Source organism: Talaromyces marneffei, chromosome 2 (assembly GCF_009556855.1).
Source record: "Talaromyces marneffei chromosome 2, complete sequence".
Classification (NCBI taxonomy): Eukaryota; Fungi; Ascomycota; class Eurotiomycetes; order Eurotiales; family Trichocomaceae; genus Talaromyces; species Talaromyces marneffei.
In genome coordinates this window covers 3652090-3669935 of record NC_072349.1, presented here as the reverse complement: position 1 = coordinate 3669935, position 17846 = coordinate 3652090, and the positions used below count along the sequence as shown (strand labels likewise).

General features: G+C 48.7%; 8 protein-coding genes across 8 annotated transcripts; 5 read left to right on the top strand and 3 right to left on the bottom strand.

The window, feature by feature from the left end:
• Positions 1-1561: 1561 nt before the first annotated feature.
• On the top strand, positions 1562-2385 carry EYB26_003676 (uncharacterized protein; the record flags this gene model as incomplete). Its single annotated transcript, XM_054262970.1, has 2 exons — positions 1562-1873; positions 1954-2385. 2 exons carry the CDS (start codon positions 1562-1564, stop codon positions 2383-2385), a joined length of 744 nt encoding a protein of 247 aa, XP_054118945.1.
• A 110-nt stretch (positions 2386-2495) lies between these two features.
• EYB26_003675 (uncharacterized protein) lies at positions 2496-4043 on the bottom strand (the record flags this gene model as incomplete). Its single annotated transcript, XM_054262969.1, has 5 exons — positions 2496-2780; positions 2853-3562; positions 3613-3671; positions 3729-3948; positions 4004-4043. 5 exons carry the CDS (start codon positions 4041-4043, stop codon positions 2496-2498), a joined length of 1314 nt encoding a protein of 437 aa, XP_054118944.1.
• Positions 4044-4962: 919 nt separating this feature from the next.
• On the top strand, positions 4963-5735 carry EYB26_003674 (uncharacterized protein; the record flags this gene model as incomplete). The annotated part of the gene is made up of 4 exons (XM_054262968.1): positions 4963-5014; positions 5082-5205; positions 5269-5631; positions 5693-5735. 4 exons carry the CDS (start codon positions 4963-4965, stop codon positions 5733-5735), a joined length of 582 nt encoding a protein of 193 aa, XP_054118943.1.
• A 66-nt stretch (positions 5736-5801) lies between these two features.
• EYB26_003673 (uncharacterized protein) lies at positions 5802-7634 on the bottom strand (the record flags this gene model as incomplete). The annotated part of the gene is made up of 2 exons (XM_054262967.1): positions 5802-7488; positions 7543-7634. The coding sequence occupies 2 exons, from the start codon at positions 7632-7634 to the stop codon at positions 5802-5804; spliced, it is 1779 nt and encodes a 592-aa protein (XP_054118942.1).
• Positions 7635-9479: 1845 nt separating this feature from the next.
• On the top strand, positions 9480-10704 carry EYB26_003672 (uncharacterized protein; the record flags this gene model as incomplete). Its single annotated transcript, XM_054262966.1, has 3 exons — positions 9480-9565; positions 9614-10131; positions 10184-10704. 3 exons carry the CDS (start codon positions 9480-9482, stop codon positions 10702-10704), a joined length of 1125 nt encoding a protein of 374 aa, XP_054118941.1.
• Positions 10705-10869: 165 nt separating this feature from the next.
• On the bottom strand, positions 10870-13443 carry EYB26_003671 (uncharacterized protein; the record flags this gene model as incomplete). The annotated part of the gene is made up of 9 exons (XM_054262965.1): positions 10870-11007; positions 11091-11307; positions 11375-11463; positions 11536-12193; positions 12254-12314; positions 12378-12419; positions 12469-12559; positions 12621-13016; positions 13075-13443. The coding sequence occupies 9 exons, from the start codon at positions 13441-13443 to the stop codon at positions 10870-10872; spliced, it is 2061 nt and encodes a 686-aa protein (XP_054118940.1).
• A 2078-nt stretch (positions 13444-15521) lies between these two features.
• Positions 15522-16002, top strand: EYB26_003670 (uncharacterized protein; the record flags this gene model as incomplete). The annotated part of the gene is made up of 4 exons (XM_054262964.1): positions 15522-15686; positions 15778-15825; positions 15903-15913; positions 15984-16002. The coding sequence occupies 4 exons, from the start codon at positions 15522-15524 to the stop codon at positions 16000-16002; spliced, it is 243 nt and encodes an 80-aa protein (XP_054118939.1).
• A 336-nt stretch (positions 16003-16338) lies between these two features.
• Positions 16339-17838, top strand: EYB26_003669 (uncharacterized protein; the record flags this gene model as incomplete). Its single annotated transcript, XM_054262963.1, has 4 exons — positions 16339-16529; positions 16587-16786; positions 16846-17525; positions 17581-17838. 4 exons carry the CDS (start codon positions 16339-16341, stop codon positions 17836-17838), a joined length of 1329 nt encoding a protein of 442 aa, XP_054118938.1.
• Positions 17839-17846: the final 8 nt, after the last annotated feature.

Here is a 17846-nt window from a genome sequence, read left to right as displayed (position 1 = left end):
CGGAGTGTGCACTTGGTTGGGGGAGGGTTGATTAGTTAACTAGTTATATCAGAGAGATAATGGATGAGCTAAGCTTCCTACCGACTGAGCACGTGTCTATGACACTGGCTGAATATCAAGCAAAGCAAGCAAAACCATCACCAGTTCATGCCTGGCAAGCGTACTGTTTAAATGAATCTACATCTGATCAAACATCAAATACGTTGAAATAAATTAAAAATAATCAAGTCTTCTGCCTCAAAGCACAAGACATCGGCAAAATAATCGGGATCCAAGCCTGTGGCCCGACCGAAAAACCGGCCATCCCGACCCGACTCGGCAGGCCGGGTGGAGTCCAAATTTTCACTTCACCCTTGGGCCTTCAAAGTTCACCCTTTTCTCCATACGCTAATCCACTCCACATACAAAATCTAAAGCGCGGTGACTAACCTCGATATTGATACCGGCCGTCTTGAAGGCTCGCTTCGTTCCCATGAATGACCATTTTGCCGAGCCGAATGCCATTATACCTGTGTAATTCCGGTTTGCGGCGGTTTATTTGGTTACTGGTTTTCAATCTTTCCATATGGCCGAACCTTACCTGACGATACGGCCTATACGATACAATCTGAGGTTTTTGAAGACGGTGGATCGTGGATGAGACATGGGGTTTGATTGGCGATTTCAGTCCTCCAGATCTTCGCATATCCTCGGCCTGATTTTCTAATTTCTGGGTGAGAGATTGTCCATACGTACTTACTCCGTACAGGATGGGAGACTAGGAGTGCGATGCTCCGGGTGTACACTGTGCGTAGTATTGGCACATGCATGCAATTCCCGAAGATATGCATGCAGGGTGTGGCCTGCTTGACTTTGAACCATCTGCTTTCATGATTTTACTTACTTGCAGAGTACACACAGTACATGGCTTGTCTGAAGTTGAAGCTGTCAAGTCGAAGCCAGCTAGCTAGCGACTTTACGGCCGATAAGCTCACACCACGGTAGCACGGAAAGAAGCTTCATATGCAGGAACGTGCAGTAGTGTCTTGCGGCGGTCTGGTCAACTCTCAAGCTTTAAACAATGTTACTTTCGCTCAGGAGTAGAGTGTACCGTCCCTACGGCTAGCCCGGAAAGGATCGTAGAAGTCTGGCGATATATCCAGAATGCGTACAGACTGCTGGACCTGCTCTGCAACACAATCGCTATTTTATCACATGCGTGTCTAGACTCTACAACATGCTGTTAACTTACTCCGTACTACGTACAGAGTACTGTTGGATATCGTCACCAGGGTTAGGGTTAGGGACTTAGCATACAAATCATGTGACATCATATCGCATTCTGTCCCTGTATACCGCCTCTCGGCCGGCCAATGGGCGAGCTTAGTCCGATTAGGTATCATCTGAATTTAATTATCCTACCTACTACATTTTTTCAGCTTCGCAATGTAATGCAATTCAACGCAATTCCCAAGATCTTCCTCCAATACGAGCAAGATATATATATACTATTATTTACCGAACCACCTACACCCCTTGAATCAATCGCCTCTATCCTCCGTACGAACTAGAGGAAAAGAAAATGGCACCCCCGCGTCAGCGTCCACCTGCAAGCTCCGTAGCAGGAGGGGGTGACGACTCCCGCTCTGAGGCTTCAAGCACAGCAACAGGAGGTCCTACGTCGCGTGGAGTCCCGGGCCCAAAACCGCGCAAGTCTGGTGCTACGAGTACTTCAGGTGTTGCGACGACGGGAACGCTGGCAAGCGCGAAAGAGCTCAAAGTCGCTGCTGCTACGGGCGCCGCTGCGGCGGCTACTAATGCTGCAGCTGCATCGGCCTTGTCGCAGATTGGGGTTGAGTATGGCATGGATGGGCTGAGGGATGATTTGCCCGGTGTACGTCCTCTACCGTGATCATCGTCGTTGTTGCAGTTGTAGTTTGTTCGAGCTAATGGTTGTTGGCTGGGGCTGGATAGATACCATGGCACCAGATGTCCCTCTCAATCCTGCACGATTACAGACACGCCTACAAACTATCTACACCAAGTGCATACGCCCGGCCTATTTCGAAAATATACTTTTCCTCTGGCATTGGACTCCGTTCCCCAACGGCTATCGCAGCTAGGAGAGCCGCCGCCGTCGCTACTACCGCAACCACTTCCTCCTCGTCAACATCACCAGGACCAACCCACCGGTCTCGCCCCGCCGCTTTAAAACCGACAACAGAGACGAACAGAGTGAACAAAATAAATAGTCAAGACCGTGTCGGAAAGGAGCAGCTCGCCCTCGCGGTGAGGAAACATTTTAATGCCGCGGGGCTCGTGGAGCAGGATGCTATTGCGCGATTTTTGTATAAGGTGCGCGAGGAAGGGAGGGGGAGGGAGTTTCGGTTGAGGTTTCAGCCTTAATCACCTTTACATCTTGAGGAATTGTTTTGTTTTTGTTTGTTGTTGTTCGGTTTGATACCCTGTTTATAACCATTATCTGGCGTCGATTGGGGTTGTGAGGCATTAGAAATCTAGTTATTATTATTTAGTTCACTATCTTTATCTTTCTCGTCTAGTGGCACACTCTCTTCGTCTTGATCTCCGTCCCATCGGAAGTCATCATCCTGCCCTTCTAGGAACTCGTCTTCATCCTCGTCCTCGCTATCTGCGATTTCGTCAACTTTTCGTTTTCGTACTGTCATGGCTGATGTTGACGCTGATTGAGATAGTGGATGAGAGGGGAGTAGACTGCTTCGTTGCTGCTGATCTGACCCTTGCGTATTGTTGGATGTAGGCCGTAACTCTCGTAATCCGCTCTGTTTGTATCTGCTAGTCAATCCACCATCCATTTCTGCAACATAAGCAAAAGGAGGAAGGTCTGGACGTACAGTCTCAATAACAAACGGAAAAACATTCCCCTCAACCCGGATACTAACCACCTTCCCACCTTTCTTCATAACCTCCGCATATCTCACTTTCATCCCTCTTCCTCCACCATGGCCCGTGTCCAAATGAGAAGGGGGATGGTCACGATACAACACAATCCTCGTTTGGACACACGTCTCCCACGACCCACCCGCCAACGCCGGGTATAGCGTTGGCCGTGGCTGACCCTTGATCTTCGTATGTGTCTGATTTAGCACAATAACTGCAAGATTGTGCGTAGCGGCGAATTTAGTGATTTTATTGATCATGTCGCTGGTCACGTTCCATTTGCGGTTTAAGAGCCATTGGAGTTGGTGGGCTTGGGCTTGAAGAGGGCCAGGCCCAGATCCTGGATCTTGTTGAGGGTGTTGTTGTCTCAGGCCGAGGCGGGATTTGAGTTCCGTCGCGTTTGGGAAGTAGGACTGAAAGGGAGCGGAGACTGTGTCGATGACGATCAGACTTGTCCCCTTTGGAGGGAAGTTGGGTGGTGGGTGTGTGAATAGGGATAGGAGATGAGGGAGGGAGTGGGCGCGGATGTGGATGACGCGAGTGATGCAATCATTAAGTTTGTTTGTAATATCCACTTCTGTGGTAGTGGTGGTGGTGGTGGATGATTTGATGTTGCTGATCAACAAGTCCCGAAGCCTGGGTTTGGGAATTGGGGACCCGGTATCTATCCACTGTCAGAACGTATGCATAAAAGGTAAAATGAGTGCAACAGACCAATCCATATCACCTTCTCATCATCCCCGGCCGTCAAGACCTTGGCTGCTATATTCAACCTTTCATTACAAATCAGCTTCCTTTCTTCTCTGATGAGAGACGTAGAGGGGTCTCACGAAAAAGCAGTCTTCCCAACACCAGGCGGTCCATAAATTTCCGTAATACTTCCTCTCGGAATTCCGGACGACAGCAGTCCAGTCGTTACGCATAATGCATCATCTAACCCATCCAGACCGGTAGGCAAGGAACGCGCAGCAGACGCCGCCGCAGAAGTAGAAGGAAACTGCGTTGACGAAGCGCGGAGAGCCTGTGAGGCCGATATTGATGATATTCGAGCTTGATTCGCCGTTAGTATGAATTCAAGTGTGTAAGGGAGGGGGGACTGGCATACGTGTGGTGGCAGACTCGGTTAGGAAGTCATATCCAGTCATTTTAGATGCATGTTCTTCTTGCGCATTGATTTTTTTTGCTGCTTACATGCGATACATTCTTGGGTTTAACTGCTGGCTTTATTCATTGGCCGATTACCTTGTTTCTCTGGTGGATGCGATCTGATCTGTATGAGGATGTAGTTTGGTTGGTTGGTTTTGACGCGGAAGATCGATCTATCATACCTATCGATCTCCCACGCGCCACTAGCCGATTTTCTATCACGTCCAATTATGACGATGAGTTGCATGAACTACTACCCAATGAGCCCGCATCTAAAAACATAGAATGGAGCAGTAAGCTATAACCTCTTAGTATATTTTATTGACGATACAGAGCAAAACTTCGAGCCACGAGTGTGGAATAATGAAATGTGATGTAAACCCTAACCCTTATCTAATCGGACGCGTCGAGTCTAACCTCAATCGGCATTATTGATTTCTATCTACAGTAGTTATAACAGTTCGCGATATTCATCCCTTGAGTTGGAATAGTTGTCTAAGTGTTTTTGTATGGAATGGCAATTCCAAGACAAGAAACGATTGATCATACAATGCCATATCCAAGAGACGTGAGGAAATCGGCCATGTCTTTTGTCGACGCAGGAGAGGTCGTTTTCGCCTATATGCTAGCGAATACTAGTCCGAACAGTGAACAGTCTGGGAATCCAGACGTCGAGGGGACTCATTAAGCCGAAGGATTAACTGTGTTGAGTTTGTATTCCTAATTTTAACTAGTGTGGCCATCGATGCTACGTTGATTGGCTGTGTCGTCTGATTTATTGCCTGGCTGAATGGCAATGTCCAGCATACTGCCTACTACCTGACTGGGAAGGAAGTCACCAAGGGAAGGGCTACCTGTGACTTACTTCCAAGTAAATAATCTTACAGGTCTACCCGAGTGCATATATTGGGAAGCAGAATGTCTTCAACAAGAACCGCCCATCTCAATCGGGGCTTGATCAGGAATGGAAGTACGTGTGAGCCTCGAATATCGATGACTCCAGTCTCCATAAATCTGACCATGGATCTCGTAAGCAGACACAGGCTTAATCCGTGGCGTCACAACTGCTCGTCATGGTATATCCCCTGTATTCCGTATTCGTGCAACGCAGCTCATCCCCTCATCTCGAACATTGACGACTTCTCCTCGACGATATGCCAGGTATAATCTCCCTTCCCCTTCCTAAGAATACAACTTCGAAGCCCTGCCTGACGTCACATAAAGCCCCAACCTTTCTCCCTTAGAAAAACAACGCCTCCGCCGCCCCGTCTCACCACACATCACAATCTACAAATGGCAATACCAATCCCTGACCTCAATCCTGCAACGATTTTCAGGGATGTTTCTCGCCGGCGGCATCTATGTCTTCGCAATTGGATATCTGGTCGCACCAACAATCTCACCTGGACTAGAGCAGGTCTTTGACCTCGAAACGATCGTCAGTGCTGCGCGGGAGGTTCCTGGTTGGGCGAAGAGTGGTGGGAAATTTGCGTTGGCGTTGCCGTTTACGTATCATTTCTTCAATGGAGTGAAACATTTGATGTGGGACTCGGGGATTGGATTGGCACACAAGAGGCTTTTTGGGAGGTTTGCGTGGATTGTGGCGGGATGTAGTGTTGTGAGTTCTTTAGGGTTGGCTGTTTTATAGACTGGCCGCTATCAACGTTGTGGCATTATATCAAACGAATTGATCAATCAACTCGCGTATATTAACCTGGTATATCATTCTATATGTACAAAACAGTCTAATAAAAGATTCAAGAAAGCTTCACTGACTTGCCCTCCCCATTCTCACTCGATGCAGGAGCCGCACTCTCCGAAGCCGCAGCCAACTTGCTGTGTTCTTCACTGGTAGTAGTAGCATCACCATCCAACAGACGGGCATCATCATCTTCGTCGTCGTCTTCCTCAGGCAACAATAAATTCAAAACCAACGCCAGCAGACCCGTAACCACGAATCCGGTCGTCATGACCAACTCGATTGCATCAATGAGACCTCTCAATCCCTTATTGTTGCCGGAGTAGGTAAACACATATGAGAACCAAGTCGGCACAAGGGTAGCGCCCATACCAACCGCAAACGCAGCGGTCAAAATGAACCTATTACGGCGGGTGAAAGGTGTGGCGGCAATAATGCGAATACCGGAGATGGCGACGGACGAGAACAAGAATGTCGTCATACCACCCAACACGGACGAGGGGATAGCCACAAGCGCGGCAGCAAACTTGGAAAATATGCCCATCACAATCAAGAAGAAACAGCACCAATAACCGGCTTTGCGGTTTGCACAGCGAGTCAAAGCGATAACGCCGTTGTTTTGAGCAAAGGTGGACACGGGTGTGATTGTGAAGAGACCAGCGAGTAGACCGTTCAGGCCGTCGGCGAGGACACCACCGCGGATTCGGGAGTCGAAGAGTTCACCCTCGATGTCGAGACGGGATACGTCGCAGGTGGCTGTTATGTCGCCAATGGCTTCCATCATCAGCACGATATAGAGTGCCAAGAAGGGTAAGATCAGGGGTGCGTAGATCGAGAGAGGGAAGGTCTTGACCCAGACAAATGATGCGACGGGTGCTTGCTGGATGGATGACGGATCGAAATATCCACATGCAGCTGCGACAATGCAGCCAACAAGTAGACCCACGGCGACTGAGCAGGTTCGCATAATGGGGGATCCAAAGCGTTCACATAGGATGATAGACACAAACACCAAAAACCCGAGACCGATGAATTCGGCGCTTCCCCAGGGCAAGGGATGTGGTGCCGTTGCGGAAGGGCACAAAGCGCGAGAGGCAGCATTCGCGAGACAGGCGCCAGAGCCACCGGCCCAATTTTTTAATCCGCTCTCAATCAGACTGACACCGATCAGCATGACGGTGGGACCAGTCACCAAAGGAGGGAAAATGCGTTTGATGACATCGATCGGGACGAACGATAGACCAATTTCGAGTAGAGAGCAGAGACAAGATGTGCCCAAAATAGCGCCGTAGCCCTGAGGGCAAGCGAGCTTTGCGCCTGTCTCGGGGTCGATGGGGCAATATCCAGAGTTGTACATTTGAGTCAATGCATTGTTGGCAATGGTCAATGTCGAGAATGATGTACCAGCAACCGAAATCAGACCGGTTCCGATGTAGTAGGGTGTTCCGCGGATCTTGAGTCGGGTGATTTGAATGGCCGACAGAATACCTGAGACGATCAACGATGAGGAGACGAGGTATTGCGAAGTGGAAGTATCGAAACCGGCGGCTCCGCTGACAATTATGGGCGGAGTAATGACGCCTGCAAGCATAGCCAGGGCATGCTGGAGACCGAGCAGTATCGCGAGGACAAGAGGAATTTTGTCGTGGAGGCCGAAAAATGGAGTTGACGAGCGGGTTTTTTTCATGAATGGGAGACGTGGTTTGAAGAGCATGGCATAGTCATAGTCACCGATGAGGCCCTCCCTATAAGCTTATTAGTATCGGATTGTCTCTCTCGTATTAGACACAAGAACATACTTGGTGGTTACCGACCGTCCGACTCGTCGGAACCGATCTGCGATTGTTCGTTTGGGGCTGGTATCAGGCCCGATCTGATCGGGGCCGTCCATGATGAAAGCTGGATGGAAAGGGTATGCCGGAAAAATAAAGGGTATTGAATAAATCAAAGCAGGGTAGGGGTAGAGGGTTAAGTATTTCAAAGCTGACGATAAAAGCGCGGTATTATACCCATCGATCAACGAGGATTATTAGTTAGGGTTGTAGATAAACCGGGATTGAAGCAGTTCCAAGCGAATAACGGGATCGTTATATAGGTGTGTCAGTGGTGCAGAGGAAGAACGCGCCGAAGTCCGTTGTCTAGAGTCTAGACACCGTTTATCGGGATACATTAACAGACTGTAGAAATAGCGACGGGCAAAATTCGTATTACTCGATGTGAAGCTGTAAATTTGCCTGCAGCAAAAGTGGTTCGAATTAAGCTAAGAGATAGCCAGACCCACCAAGCTGATAAACCGGGCTCCATTGGGGAATTCCATGCGTGCTTACCACGTTTAGCTCTGTACGATGTTCGTTCAACTTCGTTGACCAATGGCCAGCCTAGAGTTGATTAGTGCTAGTGGGAGACGATAAGACTCTGGCTGCTGACAGGCTCGGAAAGTGCCTTTTTGCACACTAATCAAGCTCCGCTTAAGGTCTGCTTAGGAAGTTTTAGGAACCTGGCCAAGCCCGATAGCGCTCTTTGGCCTTCCAGACGGTAGGTCAATTGACAATTACTCGTGGGAATTGATCATGGCGATACTCCATTCTTGACATTCCTTGAAAATTCGCTTTGGTGTTTGCGCCACTGTGGAAGAGTTAGGGCTAGGGCTCGGGGGTGGCCTGAGGCACAATGTGTCACGGGGGCCAACGGCCATCGAATGAATGCATTAATCTACGAGTATTCACGGTCGGAATATTTCAATTTATCAGTTTATCAAATCATAAGTTCAGAATCCCCATAAATTGACAACAATAATTAACATTTTAACATTGAGAGTTTGATACGCACTGATCGCGGGGACCAATTAGCAGCTGTTCGTAGCTTAGCCCCTAGATAGGCTTGAGATACGCCGTCGGGACACGCCGATACCCTTGGTCGCCCAGTCTCTATAGACTTAGTCACGTAGTCTGGTGTCAACACCACGTTTTCTGTGTTTGTCGCCTAACGGCATCAAATTCTGAGATTCTGCATATTCGCCACGCAGCTAGTCAGTCGACTTGCCGATCGTATATTTCCAGATGGTCGGAGAAGATGAAAAAGATGAGAAAAAGTCAACCGGGACGGACCGATCCTGGCTGCAACGCAACTACGTAACTACGTAGCTCTAGGGCATCGGACGAGAAGCGGCGATGCTCTTCATTCAATCCAGACTGACATGCATAGAATGAATCTCATGTAATTCCAGTGTATGGGCCGCCATCATCTGAAGATTCTGAACCCATCCTATGGCAGGTCGACGAGGATACAATTAATTGCTCCGCCCAGCCGACAGAATGGAATGCCTTGGAAATAAGGTTTCCGACAATTGGGCCGTGCAAAAACACAACACAAAAACATTCAAGATGGCAAGCTTCACAAAGACGCGTGAGTCGGCGCAACGATATTCCGTATGCCAATCCTTGACAAGTGTACTCCGAACATACTACGTTCGTAGTATAAGTTACCCAAGCATTGCCATAAGCACTGCCACAAGCGAATAGCCGCCGTCGATCATAGCCGCAAGTTCTATTGAAGACTGTGGCTGAAAGGTCCCTGCGCCGCCCCTCAGCGAATCGACGGTACTTGGTGACATCGTTTAGAGTTTCTCCCTTGCAAGGATTGATATTTCTGCTTCACCACCTCCTTCTTCTTCTCTTCCTCACCATTATGACCATCGACGAATAGGCATTGATATTCACGATATTGGAGAGCCAACATGTCAACCGACCAGGTCAAGCCCGCCATAGCGCGCATCTCGGCATTGCTGATATCATCGTACATCCTCGACTGGATCCTCATTGTGTGAGTTTCCTAACATCTTGTCTCGTGACCGTCTTCTGACAGAATCAGCGGCGTCGCTGGCATCGGCGGCGGATTCGCAAATCTGACACCCGCCCAACGACCCTTTTCCCTCACTGATCCAGCCATTTCCTTGCCCTACGCCGCCCACGACACCGTCTCGTCCGGTCTTCTCATCGTCATTGGTCTCGTGATCCCAGCCGCTATAATCCTTGTTTTCAGCCTGTTGTTCGTCCCCAGCAATCTACGCGCACTACGCAAAGCACCATTGGCTCTGACCTGGCGCCGGAAAGTGTGGGAATGGAACGCAGGATGGATGGGGCTTGCGCTTGCTCTCGCAGCCACATTCACGGCTACGGAGGGACTAAAGGATCTAATCGGAAAACCACGTCCAGATCTTATTGCGAGATGTGATCCGGACCTCTCGAAAATAGCGACGTATGCGGTCGGTGGGTTGGGAGAGCTTTTACAGGGGGCCCCGACTTTCGTGACCTACGAGATTTGTAGGAATCAGGGGAATAATTTGAAGAAGGATGGGTTTGCGGCCTGGCCTAGTGGGCATTCTTCTTGTACGCCTTTCTTGAAACCCTGATGGAGGTTGAGTCGTGCTAATGAGTGTAGTTTCGTTCGCGGGTATGCTATATTTGACACTCTGGCTATGCGCCAAGTTCTCAATTGCGTTCCCGTATATCGGTCCCTTGCCTTTTGGCGCGAGGACACCTGCAGCAACAAGCCGAATCCAAAAGACCGAGGCTGAACAAGCAAGCGTCTCAACAACCCCCGTATCATCGTCTCCCCGTCACCAAGGTGCTGCACCACCAGTTTACCTGCAAATCCTGGCCTTCGTCCCCGTCTGCGTCGCTTTCTTTGTTGCATGCTCGCGGTACCATGACCATCGCCACGCCGGCTTTGACATCATCTCCGGCTCCGTAGTAGGCATATTTTTTGCCTATATCGGATTCCACATGTATCATGTACCGCTCCGACGAAGTGATGGCTGGGCATGGGCAGCGAGGAGTCGTCGTCATGCTTTCTTTAGAGCAACGGGGTATGCGGATTTGACTTCCACAGAGGGATGGGCTGGTAGTGAGGCTATGCCTGAGCTTATACAGGATGAAGTCAGGGGAGAAGAGCAGGTTTGATCTGTTCGTATATATGCACAAGATCTACCTCGATACATGATGCAAGATACATGATCCATGATCCATGATTCTCAAATATGTATAGTTTTAATTATGTACAACCCATTAATCTAAATACCTAACACTATGCTATACTCATCTAAATCCTGCAGCAACCGCGGGTGATTAAGTCGCCCCCAACCGAATACTATGCAAATTATTAATCTTCCTAATTACCTTCTGCTCATTTGTCAAGTCCACAAACGCCCATTTCCCGCCTCTCTTGAGCTTCATGCCTACCAGCAGCACAATGAACACCATCACCTACCCCAAGCAACCGCGCCTGTTAGCATTTACCGACACCATTTGAGGAGTAAAGGGGAAGGGGGGAAGGGGGGACGGCGTACAATGAGATAACTACTCAAAAATGGCATAACATAAAACCCACCCCACAACGCAGCACTATTCGCAACAACAAGCACAAACATGCATCCTGCGAGCGCCGCGTAGGCGAGAAAGGGTTGTCCGCTGCCGCGGTAGGGGTAGTCGGTGGGATGTTTTGTGCTCCAGCGGCGGACGAGGGAGATGCCTTCGCGCTCGAGGGCTTCGCGGTGGGTTGATATACTATCCGTCCATTCAATGTTAGATTAGTTTGTGTATGTGTATGATCAAAAGGGAGGGAAGGGCGCACCAGTGGTAATAGCGTATAAAAGCGAGACAGTTACAGGCCCAGACAATCAGGATTCCGACTGAGCCCATTTCTGCTAGGATTTCGACGAACTAACCCCCCGCCCACCATCAATTAGCACATATCCCTTCTTCCAAGGAGTAGAGGTGAAAAAGGGTACGTACCATTCCAATAGGATTATCTGTCCCCGTGCCAGCCCTCAGCTGTAAAAACGGAACCCACCAAAACGCAAACGCAGAAAAGATCATCGCTCTCCGGGGCACGTTGTGACTATCTGTCTTGCCGAAGTAGGCCATTGCTCGCAAATACCAGGGTTGGTCGCGCCCATCATCCAACCGACTCGTCAAACCGAACAGTGCGCGCGAGGCGACGTAGAGGTTTGTGCTTGCGCAGCTGAGACAGGTAAACACGAGGAAGAGGTTGAATATATCGCCCAGATGCGGGATTTGGGATCTAGAAGCGATCGCGACGAAGACGGAAGATGTTTGCTCCGCTATTCCTGTCTCTGCTGATGGGGCGGACATGTCGGTTGAAGGGCTGGTGCATTGAGTGGTAGTCACCCAGCTGAGGCGCGGAAGTTGGCAGTCATCCCAGGGTATTTCTAGTGTTGCGAGCACGCTTGTCAGTGTGTATGCAAGCGTGGCCATGACGGAGATCCAGATTGCGGAGAATTTGACAGTATTCCCGATTAGGGTGTCGTTGGAGCGGTGGGAGGAAGAAGAAAGATCTGTTTTTACGCGTCGGGGCCATTGGACTTCCAAGGCGGAGGCGGCGACGATTTCGACGCCGACGTAGGCGAATGTTGCAATTGAGATGGACATTCTGTTCTACATTTAGTACGTTGTGACAGATGTAAAAGGGAAGGGGGGAGGGGGGGGGTACATGAAAGCTGTGGCCCAGTTGGGAGCGGCATTGTGGTCGAAAACGAGCACAAGAGACCAATCTAATCAGTTACAAGGTTAGATTATGTCTCATATGTATTCATGGGTGTAGAGGAGAGACATACTTTCGGTATTCAAGGGCTGGCGAACAGTTTGATCCGGTGGATCTGGGCCGTTAGCTTTATCAAGCATACATGGACGTAATGGAATACTAACCCATGAACTTCAATATAATCAAAAACACGAATATGACCACAAGAAAGCATATCTTGATTATCCCCGTGTACAACTCCACGTGTCGATAGATCTAGCGCTCCGTCAGCCTCACCCGCCAAAGTAGGGGGTACCCTAGTAGGATATGGACGTACGCCAATACTAAATGCGTTCACCAAAATCAAAAGAACTGGAATCGCAAAATAAATCACCAACCCCTGAAAACTCTTGCTATCATTTACCACAGGCCAGAAAACAAGCTCCGCGGCGGAAGTAGCCACCAACGCCGAAAATGAGACCGAGTACGTAAACCAATACGTTACGCCGACAACTATACCAAGCTCCATGTCGACGAATTCGCTGACGTACACGGACAACGCGCCTGGGATGGGCCAGATACAGAGCATTTCGGTGATGCATTGCATTACGGCCCAGGCGAGGAGGCCAACGAGCAGGAATGACAAAAGAACGGCGAGAGGGCCGCCGAGTTCAAGGATTTGGCCGCCTCGCCAATAGAGGCCTGTGCCGAGGGTGCCGTTTATTGTTAGCATCTATCCAATGTGTCAGTGTGTGTACGTTAATGGAGTAAGTGATAGGAAATGGGCGTACGAAAAGATGAATCCCGCGCAAACGACGTTTTGTGATTCGGTCTCTACTTGGTCTGACAGGGATGACGATGGGGGGTTGCTGGATCCATTCGATTGTGCCTGTTCCGGTATCTTCATCGCCTAGCTGGTCTGATTGAGACTGCCCGGATTGGGAGTGTGGTTGGTAGAGCAAAGGAGGAGATTGAGGTGGGAAAAGCGGTTTTGACTCCTGTCTTTTTATCGCTGTTGGCGTATTATCTGCATGCTCATGGTCGTGGTCGTGGTCATTATCATTTTCGGAGGGAGTTGGATTAGGCCGATTCAACTGAAACCAGCCATTAGTCCAGTCTAGTTGCGAGAACCAGGCTGGATAGTCTTCTGATTGTGACATGCTTGTCTAGATCCATTTGTCGTTGTCAATTGTTACGGTAGTTCTTCCAAGTTTGAATCATCATGAATCGATAGATACGTTATGTACGAATATGAGGCTGAACCACGAGGCTATGTGACCTGAAAAGTGCGGAGGCACCACCCCGTATGTAGTAAAGTGACTAAAGTCTGTACGGAGTATGCAGATCAAGCCATACAGAATCGAATCTTAGCGGGAGTGGGCACGGACAGGCTCGGATAACCATACTGCTCTCGTCCTAGGTTTCTGGTTTGGATAGAATTGATTGGATGCGGGTTTGTACTCGAGGAATTAGTCTGAGTAGTGTGGCTTGGACGGTTCCTCATATGGAACGATGCACCGAGTCGGAATTGCCGACTTATCATCCGTTTGTATCTCATCTGAACGTTCATATCTATTGTCACGAGCTTAGAATTATGGATTTCTTACAAAAAGGGGGCACAAAATACTCATAAATGCAGGTGCTCTTTTGCAAGTATCAATATTATTAACCCTAACCCTAACAGCCCCTCATGAGATTTTAAAGTGCTGATTTCCGTGTCCTACATAGGGCAGGTCACGACATGGGATGTCGCAACAGGACTCTCGATGCCCGAAATCAGCACCCGCCACTGAGACCTGTCAATTGGACATCGTGATAGGGTGAGCACCCAAATGGGCAAATTCTGGCCTCTGCAGCAATGGACAATATGATCAATCTTTGGCATGCGGGCACTGGGGCCCTTCTCGGAACAATAGACCATTTGACTGAAATCGGATTCCCGGCATCGACGGGCAGCGACAAGCCTGCATCTCTGGGAGTCAGCCGCTGGAGTCTTCGTACGGAAAATTGACGGTGGCTTTTGCACACCCAAAGGAGACCTATTGACATCCACAGGCGATGGTTCTCTCACCGATGGCGGTCTCATGGCTGCTTCGCGTTCAGGGAGTAATATCGAGATTCTGGACAAGCACAATTAGCAATATGGCGTTCACAGCAGACAGTAGCTTTTGGCATCTGCGTCTCTCAGCTGATATTCGGTCGTGTCTGGATAATTGGAGGTGGTTGCGATCTAAACCCAGACCCTCATGGTCCGCTCATTCGTCTCTGGGATGCAAAGACCGGAGAATTGCTACGGACACTTGATGGTCCTCTCGGATACACTAGATGCTTATCGTTTAGCATGGATGGGAGGGTTATAGCAGCTGCATATGAAGACGGTTATAGTGCGTCTTTGGTATGGTGTATGTACTGGTAATGGGACATGAACAAGGTCGTGTATCAATCGTACGATTCGATCACGATGAGACTATGGACCCCGTGTAGGCAGTAACTGCAAGGTGCTCAGTTGAGAAAATAAAATTCATTCCAACCAGTTATCAATTTCACGGAATACACTCGTTTGTCACGGAGTGGAGATTTCGAAGGGCGGTAGATGATAGAAGTATGAATGCTATGACCCTAACCCTAATTGATGCCCCGCACGGGCCGAACCTTGTCAGACCCATTGACGAGATCCGTGGTAATGTGAGTACCTAGCCTCTAGGTACAGGTACACATATTATTACTTCCTACCTAGATATCTTTCTTGCCGACGACATATTTAATTAAAATGCCTAGTTGAATGATCGCTGCCTATTATCCACCGGTCGGGAATCCTCCTTGACGTGCTCTCAGGGCGGTTGTAATGTTCAGCTATACACTGGCACTAGCCCGCAGCCAATCATATTTGACCTATAAGCAGTATGTAGTATCACACGACTAGGTCTGCTAACCCAAGGCATTATCATTCCGTTTTGACGTGTCCTTATTGATAATCGATCGATAGTGATAAGAGGAGGCTCTGCTTGATACATATTTAAACGGGGAATTTAAATATCCAGTTAAAGCGGAATCTACACGTTACATTCATCCTGTTGTTTCGTTCCACTAGGCCCATCTCATCTTGCCTAGCAGTCCACACCACACTACACAGATTCAGGTGATAAGGCCTAAATTCTCCGATAATCCATGCCAAGTTACCAACCATCAGAACCCATCATCGAGTAAAGAAAAGAGAGGAAGAACGACAAAAAACAAAATGCTATTCCGAACCTCCACCAACACAACCACCAAATGCGCCGACCAAAATCAACAAGCCTCAAAGCCCGTTGCCCAGAACACGACGAAAAATTATTTATACAGACCAGCCCTGCAAGCGCTACTCGAGAAGTTGTTTCCGGACCAGACGGATTTTAGTATTGAGGTATGTCAGCCCTATCCCAAAACGTGCCTTGAGAGTAAATACTACTACTCGAAAGTGGATGCTGACTGGTAATGGTTATTGTGGCGAATAGATGAGAGATGACCAGTGGCATTTTGTGGCCCCAAGGGCTATTGGGGATGTATGTGTGCCCCTCCATTTACCACTGTCCTAGTACATATTACAGAGTATATTTTGGCTAACGGTTGTGTGTGATAGGATGAACTCGAGTAAGCATCCATCCTTCTAAGGCAGACTAGTTGAACGATGATTTATTAATCGTTTACGCAATAACTTTAGTTCGGTTCGCCAGAAATGATCGACTTGATCCATGGAGTACGACTTGTGGAGGCTGAGCAGCACCACTGACACCAACGGACTCACTGCGGCAAATGGTCTGATCTAACATAGCCTGGAGGGGATCGCCGCCCGAGGCATAGGTCCATAGGAGTTAGCCTTGGCTGATTTTAGGAGGCTAAGACGGACTGGTCTGGCCTGTTTTTTCATTTTTCCCGTCTCATTAAACGGCGCTTAAGTGCATCGCATTCTGTCTTGTTATTGTAAATAAATTGATACTCTGCTCAATTCCATCTCCTCTTATCTATCGATCTATCGATCCATCGATTTGGTGGCTTACACTTCTGATAAGCTCAATATGAGTCAAAGCAATAATTGCTTCACTACCGACATAGAGCTCCTTGAGCCGGTGGAGATTATTGATCTTGTTCCTCAACAACCAGCGCAAGCAGCGGAACAAAGGATAAAACATTCCGAATTTAAAGACGGCGCATCTCTAACAACGCATCTCAATTCCCCAAACAACAAAAGCTATACATCGCGCTACATGTCTGTCCCCCCCTGCTCCCCTCCGCCCCCATAGTACTGCGAACTAACAAAAGGAAGATCAATATGTCAACGCAACTCCTTCCAACCCCTCCAACTCACCCCCGAAATGCTACAAAGCATCATAGACGCTCACAACATCAGCGTACAAAATGCGGAGACGCTATGGGACTTGACGTCCGTATTCTACACGCGCAATCTAAAGACTGAAATGGTTTTTTGCCTGCCTTTTAGTCAGACTGAGGATGGTGATTTCGTCGGTATGTACTATACATAAATTATAAGAAAAAACAAAAAGGATGAAGCTGATAAAAGGAAGATGTGGCGTATACAATTCGATATCCCGAGTATAAACCCTTGGAAGATGAATGGACTATGCGTCAGAGCGGGGTCTATCATCGATTCAATCGCAAGACGAAGCAGAGTTTGTATATTGTGTTTAACCCCATGCCAAAGTCGAAGCTGCATCAGTCGTTGCTCCTCCATCTCCAATCCGATGACAGCAAGTCGTCATTCTGGCTGCATCAAACACTATTCACGACATATGTCCCGGCGTGGAGACATTACATTGCTTCACTGGAACGGCGGTTCCTACCGATTGCAAACACGGCATCTGCGTCATATATCAATGAAGAGTTGAGGGTCGGACATGGACATCTGAGTACGTTGATTAGTATTCAGAAAGACTTTTTGCAGATTCCGACTATTTTGGACGCGGCGGGGGATGTGCTTACTGAACTGAATACCGCTGTGGCATTGGACGTAAACCAGGAGACCCAAAAACTCAAGAATATTAAGCGGCAATGCGAGACGTACTCTCGCACAGCGACACATCTACGGCAACGCGTGCAGATGACGGCGCAGTTATTGGCGGATACACTCCTGTTTCGAGACCAGGTGCTCGCCAACGAACAGAATGGGAACATGCTGCAACTCAATCGGTCAGCCGTTTTCCTAACGACGCTGACGTTGCTGTATTTGCCGGCCTCGTTTCTCACTGTAAGTTCCCGCTTCATTGATTTAACTATACGACGATATGACTAATGTGGCCAAGTCCTTCTTTGGAATGAACTTCTTCGCTATGAATCAACAAGACGACACAATCATCGGAACACCCATGATCTGGATCTTCGTCGTAAGCGCCATTCTGCTAACAGTGGCTACATTTATCATGTACAACTGGCTTTCCAGCCACGAGGCATTCTTCCGCACAATGGCGCCTAAGAAGTGGATGACGGCGGATCTCAACATACGAAAACTAACGCGGAGATTGACGGGGAACAAAATGACTGATAGAGCGACTGGTGTTTGATTTAGATT